General features: G+C 34.2%; 3 protein-coding genes and 2 non-coding genes across 6 annotated transcripts; 1 reads left to right on the plus strand and 4 right to left on the minus strand.

Annotated features, from left to right (window-relative positions):
* Positions 1 to 1,933: 1,933 nt before the first annotated feature.
* Positions 1,934 to 2,017, minus strand: TRNAL-CAA (transfer RNA leucine (anticodon CAA)). Its single transcript has one exon. It is a non-coding gene; the product is annotated as a tRNA-Leu (tRNA).
* Positions 2,018 to 2,205: 188 nt separating this feature from the next.
* TRNAR-ACG (transfer RNA arginine (anticodon ACG)) lies at positions 2,206 to 2,278 on the minus strand. Its single transcript has one exon. It is a non-coding gene; the product is annotated as a tRNA-Arg (tRNA).
* A 1,955-nt stretch (positions 2,279 to 4,233) lies between these two features.
* On the minus strand, positions 4,234 to 6,685 carry LOC109813234 (NAD(P)-binding Rossmann-fold superfamily protein). The gene is made up of 5 exons (XM_020377395.3): positions 6,487 to 6,685; positions 6,175 to 6,375; positions 5,916 to 6,035; positions 4,660 to 4,932; positions 4,234 to 4,553 (listed from the first exon to the last, which is right to left on the minus strand). The coding sequence occupies exons 1-5, from the start codon at positions 6,598 to 6,600 to the stop codon at positions 4,389 to 4,391; spliced, it is 873 nt and encodes a 290-aa protein (XP_020232984.1). The 5' UTR covers positions 6,601 to 6,685; the 3' UTR covers positions 4,234 to 4,388.
* Positions 6,686 to 6,724: 39 nt separating this feature from the next.
* LOC109813235 (krueppel-like factor) lies at positions 6,725 to 8,863 on the plus strand. Of its 2 annotated transcripts, XM_020377396.3 has the most exons (3): positions 6,725 to 6,849; positions 6,968 to 7,327; positions 8,493 to 8,863. In XM_020377396.3, the coding sequence occupies exons 2-3, from the start codon at positions 7,075 to 7,077 to the stop codon at positions 8,525 to 8,527; spliced, it is 288 nt and encodes a 95-aa protein (XP_020232985.1). In that variant the 5' UTR covers positions 6,725 to 6,849; positions 6,968 to 7,074; the 3' UTR covers positions 8,528 to 8,863. The 2 variants fall into 2 exon arrangements, with proteins under 2 accessions (XP_020232985.1, XP_029130192.1); XM_029274359.2 differs by lacking the exon at positions 6,725 to 6,849 and having other exon boundaries at positions 6,859 to 7,327.
* A 1,191-nt stretch (positions 8,864 to 10,054) lies between these two features.
* MCM3 (Minichromosome maintenance (MCM2/3/5) family protein) lies at positions 10,055 to 15,853 on the minus strand. Its single transcript, XM_020377344.3, has 17 exons — positions 15,695 to 15,853; positions 15,502 to 15,611; positions 15,146 to 15,354; positions 14,329 to 14,459; positions 14,013 to 14,251; positions 13,687 to 13,923; positions 13,398 to 13,552; positions 13,109 to 13,317; positions 12,853 to 13,018; positions 12,571 to 12,773; positions 12,268 to 12,327; positions 12,089 to 12,178; positions 11,379 to 11,554; positions 11,042 to 11,113; positions 10,800 to 10,941; positions 10,613 to 10,713; positions 10,055 to 10,371 (listed from the first exon to the last, which is right to left on the minus strand). Exons 1-16 carry the CDS (start codon positions 15,758 to 15,760, stop codon positions 10,654 to 10,656), a joined length of 2,325 nt encoding a protein of 774 aa, XP_020232933.1. The 5' UTR covers positions 15,761 to 15,853; the 3' UTR covers positions 10,055 to 10,371; positions 10,613 to 10,653.
* Between the last annotated feature and the right edge of the window lie 287 nt (positions 15,854 to 16,140).

Below are 16,140 nucleotides of genomic sequence, written 5' to 3' on the forward strand. Positions count from 1 at the left end.
ATACTAATATAAAAACATGTATGTGAATCTGCTGTATTAAAAAAAATGGTATCCAAAATATATACTTTTACGACATATACCACTAGAGGTAGGGGGAATTAATTCTCTATGAAAGTCATCATTATCTTACATCCTTCTAACATCATGTGAACCTTTCAATCTCCACTGCTAACTCATATTTATCATAACATTTTCCTACATGAACATTCTTTTTAACAAAACCCATAAAGCTCAAGCTACACCAAACATGACTTGATCTTTCTTCTAGACCCCATCACTATGTATATGTTATTATATATATTCAACATTTTCATTCACCGCACTAAAATCCGAAACCAGTAAATTCCGAAATGCATGTTTTAGAACGTGAGTTTTAATTTAAATCAACATTATAAAATTAACTTATAAAATAAGAGTTATTTCTCAGTTATATATTTTATTATGATAATCTCACTAATTGATATGAAGTCTTTAATAACGTACACACACCACGTTGCATCAACCTCTAGCCTCGCTGATTTCCACCACCACCATTATGTTTCACATGAGGACTAAATGATGCTAATCTTGGAGTTTTGATAAGTTGCCACCCTATTTTATGCCCCTACTCAATTCTTTCTCGAGCCTTGCTTCCTTTTATTAATAATGTTTTATCTCCCTTTCAATGTGTTTTTAGTTTATTAACATGTTAATGGGTCCATTATGCTTTGGGTTACTATTTTTTGTAAATTTTCCATTATCATGCTAATTGGGCTTATTGTGTTATTATTTTCCTTTTATAAAATTATCACTATTGTTGTAGTTTATTGTGGTTTCACTAATATGAGTGAATCATAATTAGGTCACAATGCTAAACATATGTCTAACAACATATATGATACCATTACTTTTAGGCTAGCTAGGTTTAGGCTTGATGAGAGAGGCCACCATTTATATCATACAACTTAACCAATTTAGTTGATTTGAAGGTACCAACTAACACTTTTATTATGTTGTAATATCCCTACATGTTGAAGAACAGATGTTGATCATCCAACTTTGAGGGTTTGATATAATGGATGAGGATCTACAATTTGGCCAATATGTTTACCAGCTAAATTATAATAGAGGCTAGTGATAAATGAAACAATTGATTTTGAAGTTTCACATTAATATAGTAATTGATCTTAATGTGTTTAGTATGTTTGTATAAGTTAGTATTAATAATAGAGTTAATTATTTATACATTGTCAGTGTAAAATTTTTTTACACTAGCAACTAATTATATCTTTTAATACTGTCATATTAGTTGCTTATTTAATAAAATAATAATAAAATAAGTAACTTTAAAAGATATGATTGGTTGCCAGTGTAAAAATTTTTACACTAACAGTGTATAAATGATTAACTCTTAATAATAATGTGTCAAGTATGACTATCATAATATAACAAGGTGAGAAAGATGAAAAGAGCATAAAGACCATTAAATAATTAAGTGAACCTAAACTAAGTAAATAATAATTGTGAGGACTTGATATTTAACTTTAGAATAAAGAAATAATTTTGATCTCGAGAAGAAGAAAAATTAAAAAAAAAACACAATAATTAGTAATGAATTTATAATAACAAAGATAGATGATCCAATCTTACTCATCAAAAAGTTTTTAATCACATGTTAGAAGAAAGAAATAACGAACGAACGAAGATTAATTATTTTTTTACAATAATTTTGGAATCATAGATTCTAAATTAATATTGTCTCTTTAATTTTTGTGAAATAATTTTGAAATACGTATGTGAAAAATAAGATTTGTATAATCAAATAAAAATTGCAAGATATTCAAATAATAAAAATGGAGTGCAAATAAGGTTTTTTTGGTATTTTACAAACTAAAAATCAGAATGAGGAAAAACATTATTAGCATTAGATATATTTGTAAAAATGAAAAATAACTGTCAGAAGTGGGATTTGAACCCACGCCCTCTCACGAAGACCAGAACTTGAGTCTGGCGCCTTAGACCACTCGGCCATCCTGACTAATTTTGTTAGTAAAAATAACATAACTATATTTATCTTTTGTGTAAAAAAAATAATAATAATAATAAGGCGACAACTAAATTTATGTTTCGTCGTCCTGATTAATTTGCTAATAAAAATTATGCTAAATTATATAACTATTTATCTTTTTGTGTAAAATAAAACAGTAAAAACAAAGGCTAATAAAACGACTCTGCTGGGGATCGAACCCAGAATCTCTGGTTCCGTAGACCAGCGCCTTATCCATTGGGCCACAGAGTCTTGTTGATAGGTACAATACAATATAAAATATATATTTTAGTAAACTATTTATTTCTTTGTGAATGAAATGCTATGAATAGCCCTCAAACAATTAGTATTCCGGAAAATCTTGCAACAATCCATCTTAACAAGTAAGGACTTTTTTGTACATTACAACGAAAATTGTTTTCATTTATTGCGTAAATATTTTTTAAATCCAAAGAATGATTGATTTCCGAATATCACTAGTTCAAAATTTAATGATTTATCTGTAATTAAATTATGATCGGATTAGTAGTAAACGAAGTTATACTTTGAATATTATATAATGTTCTAAGCAACAAAATAATATAAAATTACGAGAAATCAAGATTTTCAGCCTTTAATTGGGTTCTCACTTTGATGGTGGACATAGTTTAGAACTGGACAATATGTCAGATACCACGTTCTTTACACCTTCATATTTTGCCACCAAATTTTTTTTCTTACACGGTATCTTTTTTATTGATAGACAAAAAATTGTCCTACCATATCTTTTATGAATTAAAAAAATTAAAACCCTTATGCCAGTTAAAGGAAAAATTATTCGATAATTCCAAATTACACTTAGTAATCTTGTATTACTTAATAGTTTATTTGGCGTAAACTAACGTGGCGCTTCAAGGCTTAATGTAAAGCCTCATTAATAATTTAACGCGTAGTATGTTTTTTCATACTTTTTTATTTTGTCTAATTTAATTCGCATGCTTAATGCTTACGACACACTACTAAGTGAGCACCGTTATACAGTGCAGAAGCACAAATTGTTTAAGATGAGGGAGACATAACATTATTATTACCCCCAACACTCTCAAATCATTATGTTTACTGCTTAAGCCACATATTACAGCTCAAAATTGCTCACTTGTCTCAAAATCCTAACTATAAAACGAGTTTTAGTGTCCGGTATTTTCATGTAGTTCATTATCAAGTCATAGCTGGTAGAAAAATGGAGAGCTGCAAGGTTGCCATAGTTCTCACTATCTACATTATGGCTATGTTGGTTTTTGTTCACTCTTGTGTGGCTGAGAGTGTTGTAGAAGATGTTGCTGCAATTCCACCTACACCAATGGAAAGTGCAGGAGTGCATCTTTGTGCCCCAGCAGTTTTTGTAGCCATTGCTTCTGTGGTTGCTTGGTTTACCTTAGCAGTGTAATCTGGTGTTGCTGAGAGAGTATAAGATTACATGATTTAATTATTTATTTTCAGTGGGTTGGTGCTTGTGGATACAGAGATGGGATCTGGAACTCATCCATGTAATGTGATTGGATTCAGAAATTAGTGTTTTCACAACATTGTCAAACCATCTATGTAATGTTTCCTTTCACTTCTAATACAACAAATATCATAAACATGACACAAGTGTCTAACCCCGTCAATGGAATCATTTATTATTCATATAATGAAACATCAATTCCGATTAGAGAACATAATCTATGATATTATATCTAAGTTTTGTCCTATAAGTGTAGAATCATAGAACTTAATCTTCTGATATTATATTAGATCACTCAATCTATTTAATCCCCTCAATAAATTTTTGAAAAAAAAAAAATGAGAGAGAAGGGAGGGATCCTGCGTGTCCATGCAGTAGCCTCTACCAAGAGGCAGCCCCGAAAGAGAAGAAAAACCTCCGGTGCAACTTCTTCATGTCTTTCCAGATTCTAATTCTTCCTAATGCATTAACTGGTTAACTACAATCCTGAAGATGATTAAGGAGACAATTGGAAGAGCATATTTCAACTTATGAAAGTGACTTATGGCCTACTTATAAGCTTTGTTTAGCTTGTTTTAATAAACTTAATGGGGAAAAAAAACCTTATCAAAATGAGCTTTTATTAACTTATTTCAACGAGCCTTCAGTAAAGTTTATAACCCAGTTGATAAGAGCTTAAATTAGCTAAGCAAAGGTAGTTTTATCATGTCTAGTGCTTAAATTGAAATATTTGAAATATTTACTATTATTATTCTAGCGTACCCATTGAATGAAGCAACACACATGGAACACAGTAAAGATATTCATTTGCCACCATAAAACAATTAAACAGGAAAACCAATTCACTAATCTGCAGTCAAGTCCTAAACTATGGAATCATCGTTGCCTTATGGAACCAAAAAGGTCATGGTATGAGCGCTTTGGAGCATCAGGGCGAGACACTATTTCCACAACTTTATAAGATGCCTCGGGATAAGCCAATGCCTCCACAGCCACTTCAGCAACTTGATCTCTGGATATGGAACCTTCATAAAGGGTGTCCTGATACACAAAAATAAAATTAAATCTTTCCACAAGTGTTCCTCAAAATATACACTTAAGATTCTACTGTGGAAATGTAATAGAAAGTCAGAAATGTAGGTTCTACCTCTGGCTCCATAACAACATTTCCAGTAGGAGGATCGTTTCTTAACCCTCCAGGTCTTATTATTGTGTAGTTTATACCAGATTTCCTGATATAGTTCTCAGCCTGTAGTTTTGCTACCAAGGTAAGTCCAAAAACATTAAGAAAGATGTAAGCTGGATTGAGTAGCTGTCCCATAGCTGCTCCATTAACTAAAATGGAACTGATAAGAATGAATCTGTTAACATTACGTTTCCTGCATGCTTCAACAAGGTTTACAGTGCCAAAATTGTCAACCTGCGTAATATATCCCTTTATTATAAGAAAGCAGTGAAGGATACAAAGAGACTGAATAATCCACCCACCCAGCAATGATCTTTTGCATTACTGTTGTTTTTCTTTGTAATGTAATTAGTTTCTAATGAACTTAACTTATTTAAAGGGCAGATAATGTTTCAAATTAGTGATACAGACATTTTATCCCTTCACAAATAAAGAATATAAATTTGAAAAGTCTTAAAACTTCCAAAGATGAAAGCACATGGAAACACACAAATTTGCATATCTAAGTAGAATAAAAGGATTCTAATGGCTCTCCTCAATCAACATCCTTAATTCCTACTAATGTCCATAATGATTTCAGTTACTAAAAAGAGCTAAAAAATGAATCAAACCGCAGAATATAGGCATGGAAGAAACAAAGAACCTGGTTAGATTATCTCCACAGTTTCAAGCCCAAAAATCAAGAGGGAAAAGGGGATCAATTTTTTAAAGTTTAGACAATGACACACTACAAATATATATATATATATATATAGTCTATCCCACTATCAAAATTATTCAAATTACTTCTCCATAACTTCTACCATTGTATATGTTGAGCACAAAAATCAACATGTATTATTGGGAAAAGGGCATTAATCAAATTCCTGCTGATATTAAAAGTGAGGAACAACAACATAACAAATGGCTATACATTTAGGATAAGTTAGGATGAACTTCTCCAAAAGTATATGTACGAGAAAAAAATAGGAAAGAAAAATAAAATTAGTTTCTCAAGCTAAAAATAGCATATACATTAGTTAAAAAATAATTTATAGAGAAGTTATTATGAGAGAATTTCTACGAATTAACCTATCCTTAAACTAATTTTAGCTAATAAAAAACTTATTTTATTTTTCTTTCATATTTTATTCTCCATAAGCACTTATAGTAGATGGAACATGTCCTTGATCATTACAATTACATTACCAACAAGAGATCAGAAAAATTTGACAAACCTTCCATGGTGCAAGCAAATCCCACCCTGGGCGAAAGCCAGTGGCACATACTACTGCTTCTGAATCATCACCAATGGCTTGAGCTAGCTTATCAGAGCCCTCTGTGACATCAGCTTTCACCTACACCATACACACCAAATTGCATAATAAATCACTCATCTACACACTAAAAAAACTAAACAGCATAAAAATAAAAAATAAAAAGGATTGGATTGGATTGGCTTATTCATTGAGGCAACAAGAAAGTGAAAAAACTTACAATTTGAAGAGATGGGTCGGCAGAGGAAAGGGTGGTTCTAGCCTTGTCGACGTCTCTAACCCCAGCCTTAACAGCAAAACCCTTTGCCAGTAACTGCTCAACGATTCTCTTCCCAGTGCTACCAGTGGCCCCAGCAACAAAAATTTTCTTCTTTGCTCTCGAATCCTCTCCCACTTGCTCAGTGATCTCACTTCCTTCCATCTAACATCCAAAATAAATAAAGGGCAAGTTTTTGGCATGCACATGATGCTGGAAAAACCAAACATTTACGCGTTTTGTTACAAGACAAGATGTGGAGTAATGTGTTGTTACCTTTGCGAAAGTGAGAAGGGAGATGAAGTGTTCGTTGAGAGAGCGTTGGTGAGTGCGAGATCGTCGTAGGTTGTGGAAAGTGGGGATTCTCACAGTTGTGAGAGTGGCAGCCATTGACGTGACAGTGACTGTGAAACGGAGATTTCTTGTAATTTCCAGACTCCCAAACAAGACGCGCTAACCGTGCCACGTGTCCCAATCACGCGATACGTTACGTTAGCTTCTAGTTTCTTTTCTATAGTATGATTGTTTTATAAAAGCCCCAAAACGACACCAAAAGCCGCGTTTCGAATTAGGTTTTCTTTTCTCTTCTACACGTCCAATTTTTTTTTATTCAATCCAGAAATTGTGTCCTGTAATAAGGTATTTCACCGAACCTCATTCGATTTTCTGACTTGTTATACTTTCTTCATCTCACTGTTCTGTTTCATAAACCAAGCGCTTGTGAGTTTCATATCATAACACGTGATGCCTTTTGCAGTTTGTGTACTCTGCACCTACCATCGCTGATCGATTTTGTTTAGGTTCCTGTAAATTCCGAGGTTTTGCTTTGTCCAATTGTGGCATAATTTGTGAATTTGGGGCATTATGGAAAGTAAAGATACGAAGGATCCGTTGAAAGGGGTGGATTGGAAAGCCGTTGGTGGCGAGATGCAGCAAAATCCGAGCGTTCAACCAACCTTGAAGAAACGGTTACCCAAGAAAATGAGGCAAATTCCTGATTACTATTTCCTTCCTCGATGGCCGCTATCCTCAGCCTTATTATTCTGCAGTGCTTGTGTTGCTGGTGGTGTAGCTGCTGGAATGCTTGTTGAGACCTGGATTCAAAAGAAAGTTAAAGGTAATCGTTTATGTCTTCTTCTCTTTCCGTTCTCATTAAACCCTAAATTTAGCCTCTCACATTTAAATTTTGTTCAAAGTAATTCACCAAAGTAGTACCCATCAACCAACAAGTTGGTAATCTTAATAGAACTGGATTTGGATTCGGTCTCCTTAAATGAAGTCTCGGTTCAAGTCTTGTAGTTGTAGATAAAAAAAACTTAATTGAAATGGGAGATCCTACTAAAGTAGCCATGGCCAGGTCCCCTGATCGATATTAGTTACCAGTGAACTAGGTAGATATTTTGCATGAATAACATAGTTATTAGGAAAAAAAAATTGTACTCATCAATTAAACCATTGAAATTAAAAATTAAAAAAAAATGTCATTTTTAGTGGTTAGAATTACCAAATATCAGTCTCTTATATTAGTCCTGTCCTGATTTTAGTCTTGATAATTTTATGACTTGATCAAATGATGAATGACATTCTTTGTTTTAAGCCCTTTGAGTTTTTTGTCCCAATCATTCATATTTAACACCTTCAAACCTCACTACTACTTGACAGGGCTTGGTATACTTTTTAGACTTGTAATTTAAAATAAACTATGCACCTCGGCTTTTGAAAAAAGTTAGATGAAAGGATTTATATGAAAGTTAAAGTGTGTAAGTTAATTTTAACTTATGGATAAGCTAATTTTATAAGTGTTTATGGAAAAATTTATTTAAACAAGGCATATGAAAAGTTTTTAGTTGCCAAGTTATCAATGTTCATAATTATGTATTTTGTGATGTTCATTGTATCTTCAGCAAGCTTGCTTCGCGTTTATGACTTCTGTTTAAGAGTCTGTATGGATAAATTTCTTCACAAACACCTATAAGATAAGAAAATAGAAAGAAAAAATGAAATAAGTTTTTCCATATGTTAAAATTAGCTTGTGCACAAGTTAAATATAAGCTTTTGGAAAAACTAATATGAAAGAACTTCTACAAATTAACTTGTGTAAACTAATTTTAGCATATGAAGAACTTATTTCATTTATCAAAACAGACGCATGTAAATCAAACGGCTGATATTCTATGTTACATGACAAGATTTTAGTTGTTTGAACACTAATGGCTTTATTCTTATTTGTCCAAATTTCAAATTAGTGATTGTTGCCATGGTCTTTTATTTTGGTATTGCAGAAGATGGAGGGGTTATATGGGAGTTTGACAAATGAACTCTTGGTGTGGGTACAACTAATGTCACACACATTGCTGCCTCAATCATTTCCTCTCTCACACAAAATGGTCTCTGGAGCAACCCTCCCCTCTCCAGAATTATTAGTTTCAGGGATTAGGGTGTTTTAGAAGTTTTAGAGTAATAATTGACTGTTAACACAGGGAGATATCTTGTTTATATTCGGGTAGCAAAAATTTTGAACCTGAAAGGCCAACTGGATGAACAGAGTTTATGGTTTCAGTTCATGCCTGTTCACTTATTCTGTGGTCCTAATTCTTTTTATTGGATTATGATCGTTAAAAAGGTTAGAAATTAAGGCCTCAGAAATTGTTTATATCAGTAGTACTTCATTTCCCCATTTACTTCAATAATAGGATATACTTATGCTATGCTACACCTTAAAAAAGATATATTTATCCTTGATGTTCTATAGATAGGATTGTGGGAGCAACAAAATTGATTTACTCTTCCTCGGTTACCTCCTCATAACCTGCCTACTCTTCTGAGAATGTTAGCTGTTTAGGTTTCAGAAACATAAATATGATTGATATTTAATAGTAAACCATCTCATACTACAGTGAAAGAATATTCAAATCATTTCAAACTCATGTAAAATAAGTGCTGATTAAAATGTTGAGTTATTGTAAAAGAAAATCCCGAGTTATTTCATTACTGTTTTTATAGATTTGCCTTTTGACATGTACCAAAAAAGATTAACCTGTTCATACGTAACAAAAAAGAGGTTCAAATATTGTGTTTCTTTTTGCGTAACCAAACAAGTAATCTGATTAAATATAATAGTTCAGATATCGTTTGAAATTTCAATATCGGTGTATTTAATTTTTTGAACAGCTTAACTAGTTAACTTATATAGCCAGGTAACATTGAGTTCATATGTTGTAATTGTACCGAGGCCAAGACCCATTTTAACGCATTCTCACTACACATTCTTTCAATCAATATCTCAGTTTAAGAAGGAAATTGGAGGGATGCATCTTGTTCTTGAAGTAGACACCTTTGTACAACATCTGTTGGTTTCTTATGAAATATTTCACCTCAATTGTGATATAGGCACACAATTGATTACATTTTTTATTGTGTTAAAAATTTCTAGTACCTAGCATACATAGATTGATGTTGTACGTTTACTTGATAATTGCTTGACTTACTTCTAACTGACTTCGTAGACGGGATGATATTCTTCAACTAGGTGCGGAACAGAATGTTTTTATGCCCCACAATATTTAGAGAGGATAAGAGGTTTCGTTTGAAAGGATGCATTTTGAAATGATAGAATATTTTATGATGTCATCAACAGGGCCAAGCTCCATGTTTATCTTTTTTATTTTTTTTCCTTTCATTTCTATCCACAATATCTAATCATGAGTCGTTTTTATACCATTTTACACTAAACAATTAATTTTACCAAACATTTAACTTTGCCAACCACACCATATCCCAATAGGTGTCAATAAAAACTAGCATCGCAGCAAGTGACGGAAAATAAAGTTATTGACACCCAGAATAAAGAGTTCAATTCTAAAGCCTTGTTTACACGAATAATTAGCAGTTAGCAGTACTGAAATACATAAAGATAAGGCCAGTATCAAATCAAATTATGGACAAAACAAGAAAAACCTTCCAAGAGGGGATCACAAAGTTCATTATAACTTGAAAAGCTCTGGCGAAGAATATGCCAATGCAATCACAGGCTATTTCTTTGAAGTGTTGGCAAAGAACACCCAAATAGCAAGTACATAGACTAACTCCAAATTGTGAATCCTTCTCTAGTCTCACTCCGGTGTAAGATGTGCATACTACCCTGGCAGCAAATTCTGCTCCCTGAAAATCGTCCTCTCTTTGTCAAGATGAAAATTAAGTTTTACAATTGCAAAATTTGTAAATATGCATGTCAAATTAAACAAATGTGCGCTCATCATTCAGTATAACTTTGTTTTCTGATTTGCTGGCTACGAGAATCAGTTGTTTAGAGATGTAACTGAGTCTGTTTAAAAGTGAATTATGAATACAAACATCTCAACCCTTAATGATAATAAAAAAAACATTTTATAAAATCGCATACCTGTCTGAAGCTTCGTCAAGAGATTGGGCAACAATCTAACACTATGATATCATATGCACCATTCCATCAACTATCATCACTCTATTGTCATCTTGCAACCTCTGAAATTTCAGAAAAGACAAAGACACTATTATCAGACTTCATGATAGGAAGGCAGCCCAACCAGAAATTCATCAGAAGATCATACCTCTAATAGTAGTAGTATATCTGCAGCGCTGTAAGGCGAATGTGCCCCTCTGTTGATAACATCTTCTACGTCAGCAATAGATATGAGATCCAGGCGGTTGGCACGCATATGCTGACCAAATAGAGAATTAAATGCTTCAATTCTGCATGTCAATGGAAGATATTTTACGTCAGAAACAGGTACAGAAGAGACTAAAATATAAGAAAACAAAATTGCAAGACAGGAAATGAAAGTTGACCAACCTTTCAGGGGTGAGACTATCAGCAGTTTGTGCTGCTGGAGTATCATCTACTTCCATGGCATCAGATGTTGACCTAGCCAAAAATAAAGACAATATGAGTATATGTAGTTCATTAATGGCCAGACATGTTCAAGAAATCTAGACATCAACCCCCTCAATATTTACATGCCATCAGAGAAGTGTCTTCATTCTTACTATAGTGCAAGGATGCTAATCTAGTGTCTGGTATAGAATATGGTAATAAATGAATTTTCTTGCAAGATAATTATGGTAATTAGAATGAAAAGATGCTTGCTATAATATTTTAGCTTTTCCAACGTGTATAGACTATCACTCACCCTCTTCTATCTTTCGTACCACGGTCAGGACCATCATTTTCATTATGCTCAGCCTTACGCTTCCTGTCCTGCTCTCTCTCCCTCTCATTCTCACGTTCCTCCATTTCTGTCAGTTCTTTGTGATATATTGCGAAATTAAGAACTTTCAAAGCAGCTTCAACATCAGACTTTGAAACCTGACAAGACAAGTGTAGGCTAAATCAGGGAGTGTACTAAACACAACAGTGAAAACACATAAGCTGCTGAAGTACCACCAGTCAAAACTTACAAGCATATAGCAACCATAACAAGAAAAATTGTTGTTAAGGAGAATGCCAAGTGCATGTTTGAGCAAGTGTAAAATTACTTTGTGAAAAATGTATTCTAGAAAAAATAATTTTATATTATAAAATAGTTACATTTGAAAGAATGAATTTTATTTTTTCAAACATTTACCTATAACTAAGTAATATTGGGTACTTTGTGGAGATACTAACACTATATTTGGCTGAAAATGACAACACGTTACTCCTAACACCCACCAGCCAAATAACTCATTTTGAGAATAATAATCAGCTTAGAAAGAGTTATCCAAACATAACCAAAGAAAAACCGAGAGGTTAATTGACATGGCCTCTGGAGTCTGGACTTTTTATCAAAATGGACATGTATCTCACTATATTATAAATAGCGAATAAGAGAGCACTATGAGTAGTCGCCAAGTACAGTACCTGTCTGCTCAACTTCAATTTGGCATGGGCTGTTGAGAGACGTATTATGGTTTCTAAAGTTCTGGCAGTAATGGGGAGGGTTCCTCCAGTCTGCATAAAGCCAGCATGATATCAATAATAAAAAGTACTTTGTAGAATGGCTCGTACGCTTCAAGCCAATTTCAATTCCCAATGCTAACCTTTGCATTTGAGCTTGCACTTCTGAGCTCAGCATAGGCTGTGGCAATGCTCTCAGATGCCTGTCGACAAAGTCAATTGATGTTAAATTAAAGTCAGTAACATGTCTATATAATAATGAATTGGAACAGAAGCATAATAATCGCTGAAAATAATTAGACTTTAAGAAAAACCACTTAGCTATGGCAATTAACATAAAATTAGCAGACCAAAATTCTGTTACCATGGATAAATTGAAAAATATTAAAAGGAATTCATTATAAATCAAGAAAAATGGAATTTCTAACAGTAACCATGCATATCACCTCATCAGTCAGTTCAGGTTGAATCCTATGCTTAGCATAGTGGATATATTTTTTAAGAAACTTAATTGTGAGCGTATCACGTTTGCGACCTCTTTCAACTTTCTTCCCATGTAACATTCTGTTATATTTGACGAAGACAGATGTGTCCGTATCAGCTTCCTCTTCCCTTCCATATCTTGAGCTCCCATCAAGTGCTGCCTCACCTACATTGGCAAGTTAATTTTAATAAAATAATTTTTCCTGTATAAGCACATCTCTAACATTTGAAAACTACTTATCTACCTCCATCAACGGCAGAACGAAATCGATGCATACGTAAGACATGTTCTGTTATTCGACGATCAATATCAGGATCCATTTGATCTAACACAATAAACAGTAGATCAAATCGAGAAAGCAAGGAGTCTGGGAGTCCAATATTTTTTGTTGGAGTCAATGAACGATCATACTGTAGAATTGCACAATAAAAGCCACAAGTTAAAAAGAAATTAAAGGCTCGGTTCAATACACAGCAAATTACTCAAATAATGCCACTTACAGTTCCATATATAGGATTTGCAGCGGCAACAACACTGCATCGAGCATTAAGTGATGCATGGATACCAGCTTTGGCTATAGTAACAGTCTGCTGCTCCATAACTTCATGTATAGCGACACGATCTTGATCATTCATCTTGTCAAATTCATCAATGCAGACAACACCTCTGTCAGCAAGAACCATTGCCCCAGCTTCTAGCCTTCTTTCCCCTGGCAGAAAGAAATTACCAATGTTCTTTAAACAACAAAATAAAAAAATAATAATGAATAGCCCATGACAAATGTTTTACCTGTTTCTTGATCCGAAGTAACTGCAGCTGTCAAACCAACCCCAGAAGAACCCCGGCCAGTAGTTGATATGGCCAAGGGAGCAATGTTCATAATTGCTCGTAAGAGTTGAGACTTGGCAACAGAGGGATCGCCAACCATCATCATGTTAATGTCGCTAAAGTAGCAAGACATAACAGCATTACAATCTTATATTAGGAGAAATAAATGTAAAGTAAGAATGTGTTGAAATTGAACTTCAATAATGCCAACTTCCAGCAACAGAAAAGGAGATCAAGAGAAAATACTAACCCTCGCAAGTGAGTGCCATTCTTTAAATTCTTCTCCACTCCACTAAGCATCAACAAAATCACTGCTTTCTTTATCCAAGAATGCCCATATATAGAAGGTGCAAGTGAATTACTTAGTAGGTCAAATGCATCATCTCTTTCAGCTATCTTTTTAATGTTTTTGAGATCGTCAATACTGTAGCTTGGTGCATTAGCCTCTTTGTTGAGAAGAGAAACATTGTTGGCTATGAGCACAGTCCTGCATGATTATCAGTCAATCAAGTTTTTGTTCAAGAACGCAAGGGAACACAAAGGAATGATGTCAGTAAGTATATTTTCTGGGGCTACCTGAATACTCCATTCACACTGCCTTTGGTTTTCCCAGCAAGAGCTTTATATACCCCCACAACTGCCACTCGATCTCCAGGCTTGCAAGAATCAACAAGGTCATCTTCTACAATGACATCCACTGTTCTAGGGAGTTGGCCAGGAGCAGAATTCTCAGGAACTTCTTGAATGGACAAAGTTTGGTGATCTTTGTATTTGCACAATCCATACTCAGTCACAAGTAAGTTGCCACTTTCATCCTACAACAAATATTTAACCAGTAAATCTCACTGTCTAGTGATTATAAATTATATTAGTGATCAAGTAGCTTGATTACCCTTGTAGGGTAAACAGATCCTGTGGGCAACCCCAAATTGGATGTAATATCTCGATATTCACGACTGGTAAAGTTTCCAGTGGTGGGGCAGAAATGAACACTTTTAACAACCTTCGGCCTGACAAGAGAACCTATAAATGAAAATAACAGTTAAGATCCCAGCACACTTGAACCAGGTTACATGTTCTCAATTTTAAAACTCTGTTCACAAATTTATTCCAAATGTAACAAAAAAAAATGAACCAATGATGAAAAAGAACAGCCTATAGATAAAACCAAACCGTTGCTTGTAAAAGAAAGAGATAACATACTTTTACCAGTAAAAGACCTTCAGATTGCCATTATTATCATATAGCATAACCCATAACATGCTACTCAAGATACACTAAGGGTATCTTAGCAAAAACGATATTAACTATTCATTAAAATAAATGTTACCAAACAAAAACATAAAGTAGCGGTACACCTGCTTACCTAAAAATACAAATAGAAAGAAAAAATGCCCAGATTATTCTAACCAATGACCGTGACAAAAGGTAAATATTAAAATCCTTGAACAAAGTAACCTACTCTGCCTCAAAGCAATAAAGAAAATACAATTGAATTCCCAAAGCAACTAATTAAATCCAGTACAATTTATCAAGAAAAGAAAAAGAGACATTGAGTTTGATTCTATTTACGGTGTTCAAGAGTCATATTAGGAATCAAAATTCAGTCATTTTACCACCTAACTTAAGAGAAACTAGCAACACTCAATCATTTAAACCACAAGCAACAAATAAAAAGGAGCACAAATAAGGAGGAACAGTAGTTTTACATTTGGTGACAATGCCTTCAACACAGACCATAGAACCTATGAATTCAGAGAGAAGATCCCTGGGCGTGACTCGGCGAGAAACAAAAGGACCTTCAAATCCCACAAGCACTTGTTCCCCTTCCTTCAAATAGTTGGGATCAGTAGCTCGAGTTGCATCCGTGACCGCATCGCAGAACGGTTGGATGAACTCACTAGGACTCCTAAGAATCCTGCAAAACACAAAAACATAAAAAATTGAAACACTAACCACTGACCGCATACATTTACTTCGCATACAGTATTTAAAAAAAAAAAAAAAAAAACACACACACACACACATGCGCGGAACTTAATAATTGGTGTGAAGAAGTGTTAACCTGTTACCCAAGTCGCGGAAGTTGTGGAGATCGGAGATGTTGACGATGAGGCGGTGGCGCTTGTGGTTGATTAGGGCTTTGATTTCGTCCATGTAAATGCCCTTTCCGACCTGATGATTCAACACAAAACCATTGGAAATTAGGAATAAGAAAGTTAGAAAAAGGAGAAGAGAGAGTGATTAGGAGGACATACATCTTGATCCAAGAAATCGGCGAATTCTCGCTTGTGAGCAGCCCTAACTTCTTCGCTCAAATCCATTCTGGAAGCTCTGATACGAGAGAGTGAGATGGTATTAGAAGAATGGAAGACAACTACGGTCGAGGCGCTAGGGCTTTATATTTGGCGGGAAGATGACTCTCTTCCTAGCGTTCTGGCGGGAAAATGCTGCCTCAAGTTTGGGCTGCCGCTGTTCATTGTTAGCTTCAAGCTATTCTTGGGCTTTTTTTACTTCCAAGGCCCAAACTTTAGCTTGTAAAACATGGTGGTTGCTTTTTGCACTTTTTCTTTTGTTGCTGTTCCCACTAACTCAATAATCAATATTTTGTACATCAGTTTAATGTATCAATTATTAGCGTATATTATTATGGCTGAGAACACCACATTTATTCTTTTTCTATTATTATTAAAAAAATTATAAC

Source organism: Cajanus cajan, chromosome 2 (assembly GCF_000230855.2).
Source record: "Cajanus cajan strain Asha chromosome 2, NIPB_CcT2T_4, whole genome shotgun sequence".
Classification (NCBI taxonomy): domain Eukaryota; kingdom Viridiplantae; phylum Streptophyta; class Magnoliopsida; order Fabales; family Fabaceae; genus Cajanus; species Cajanus cajan.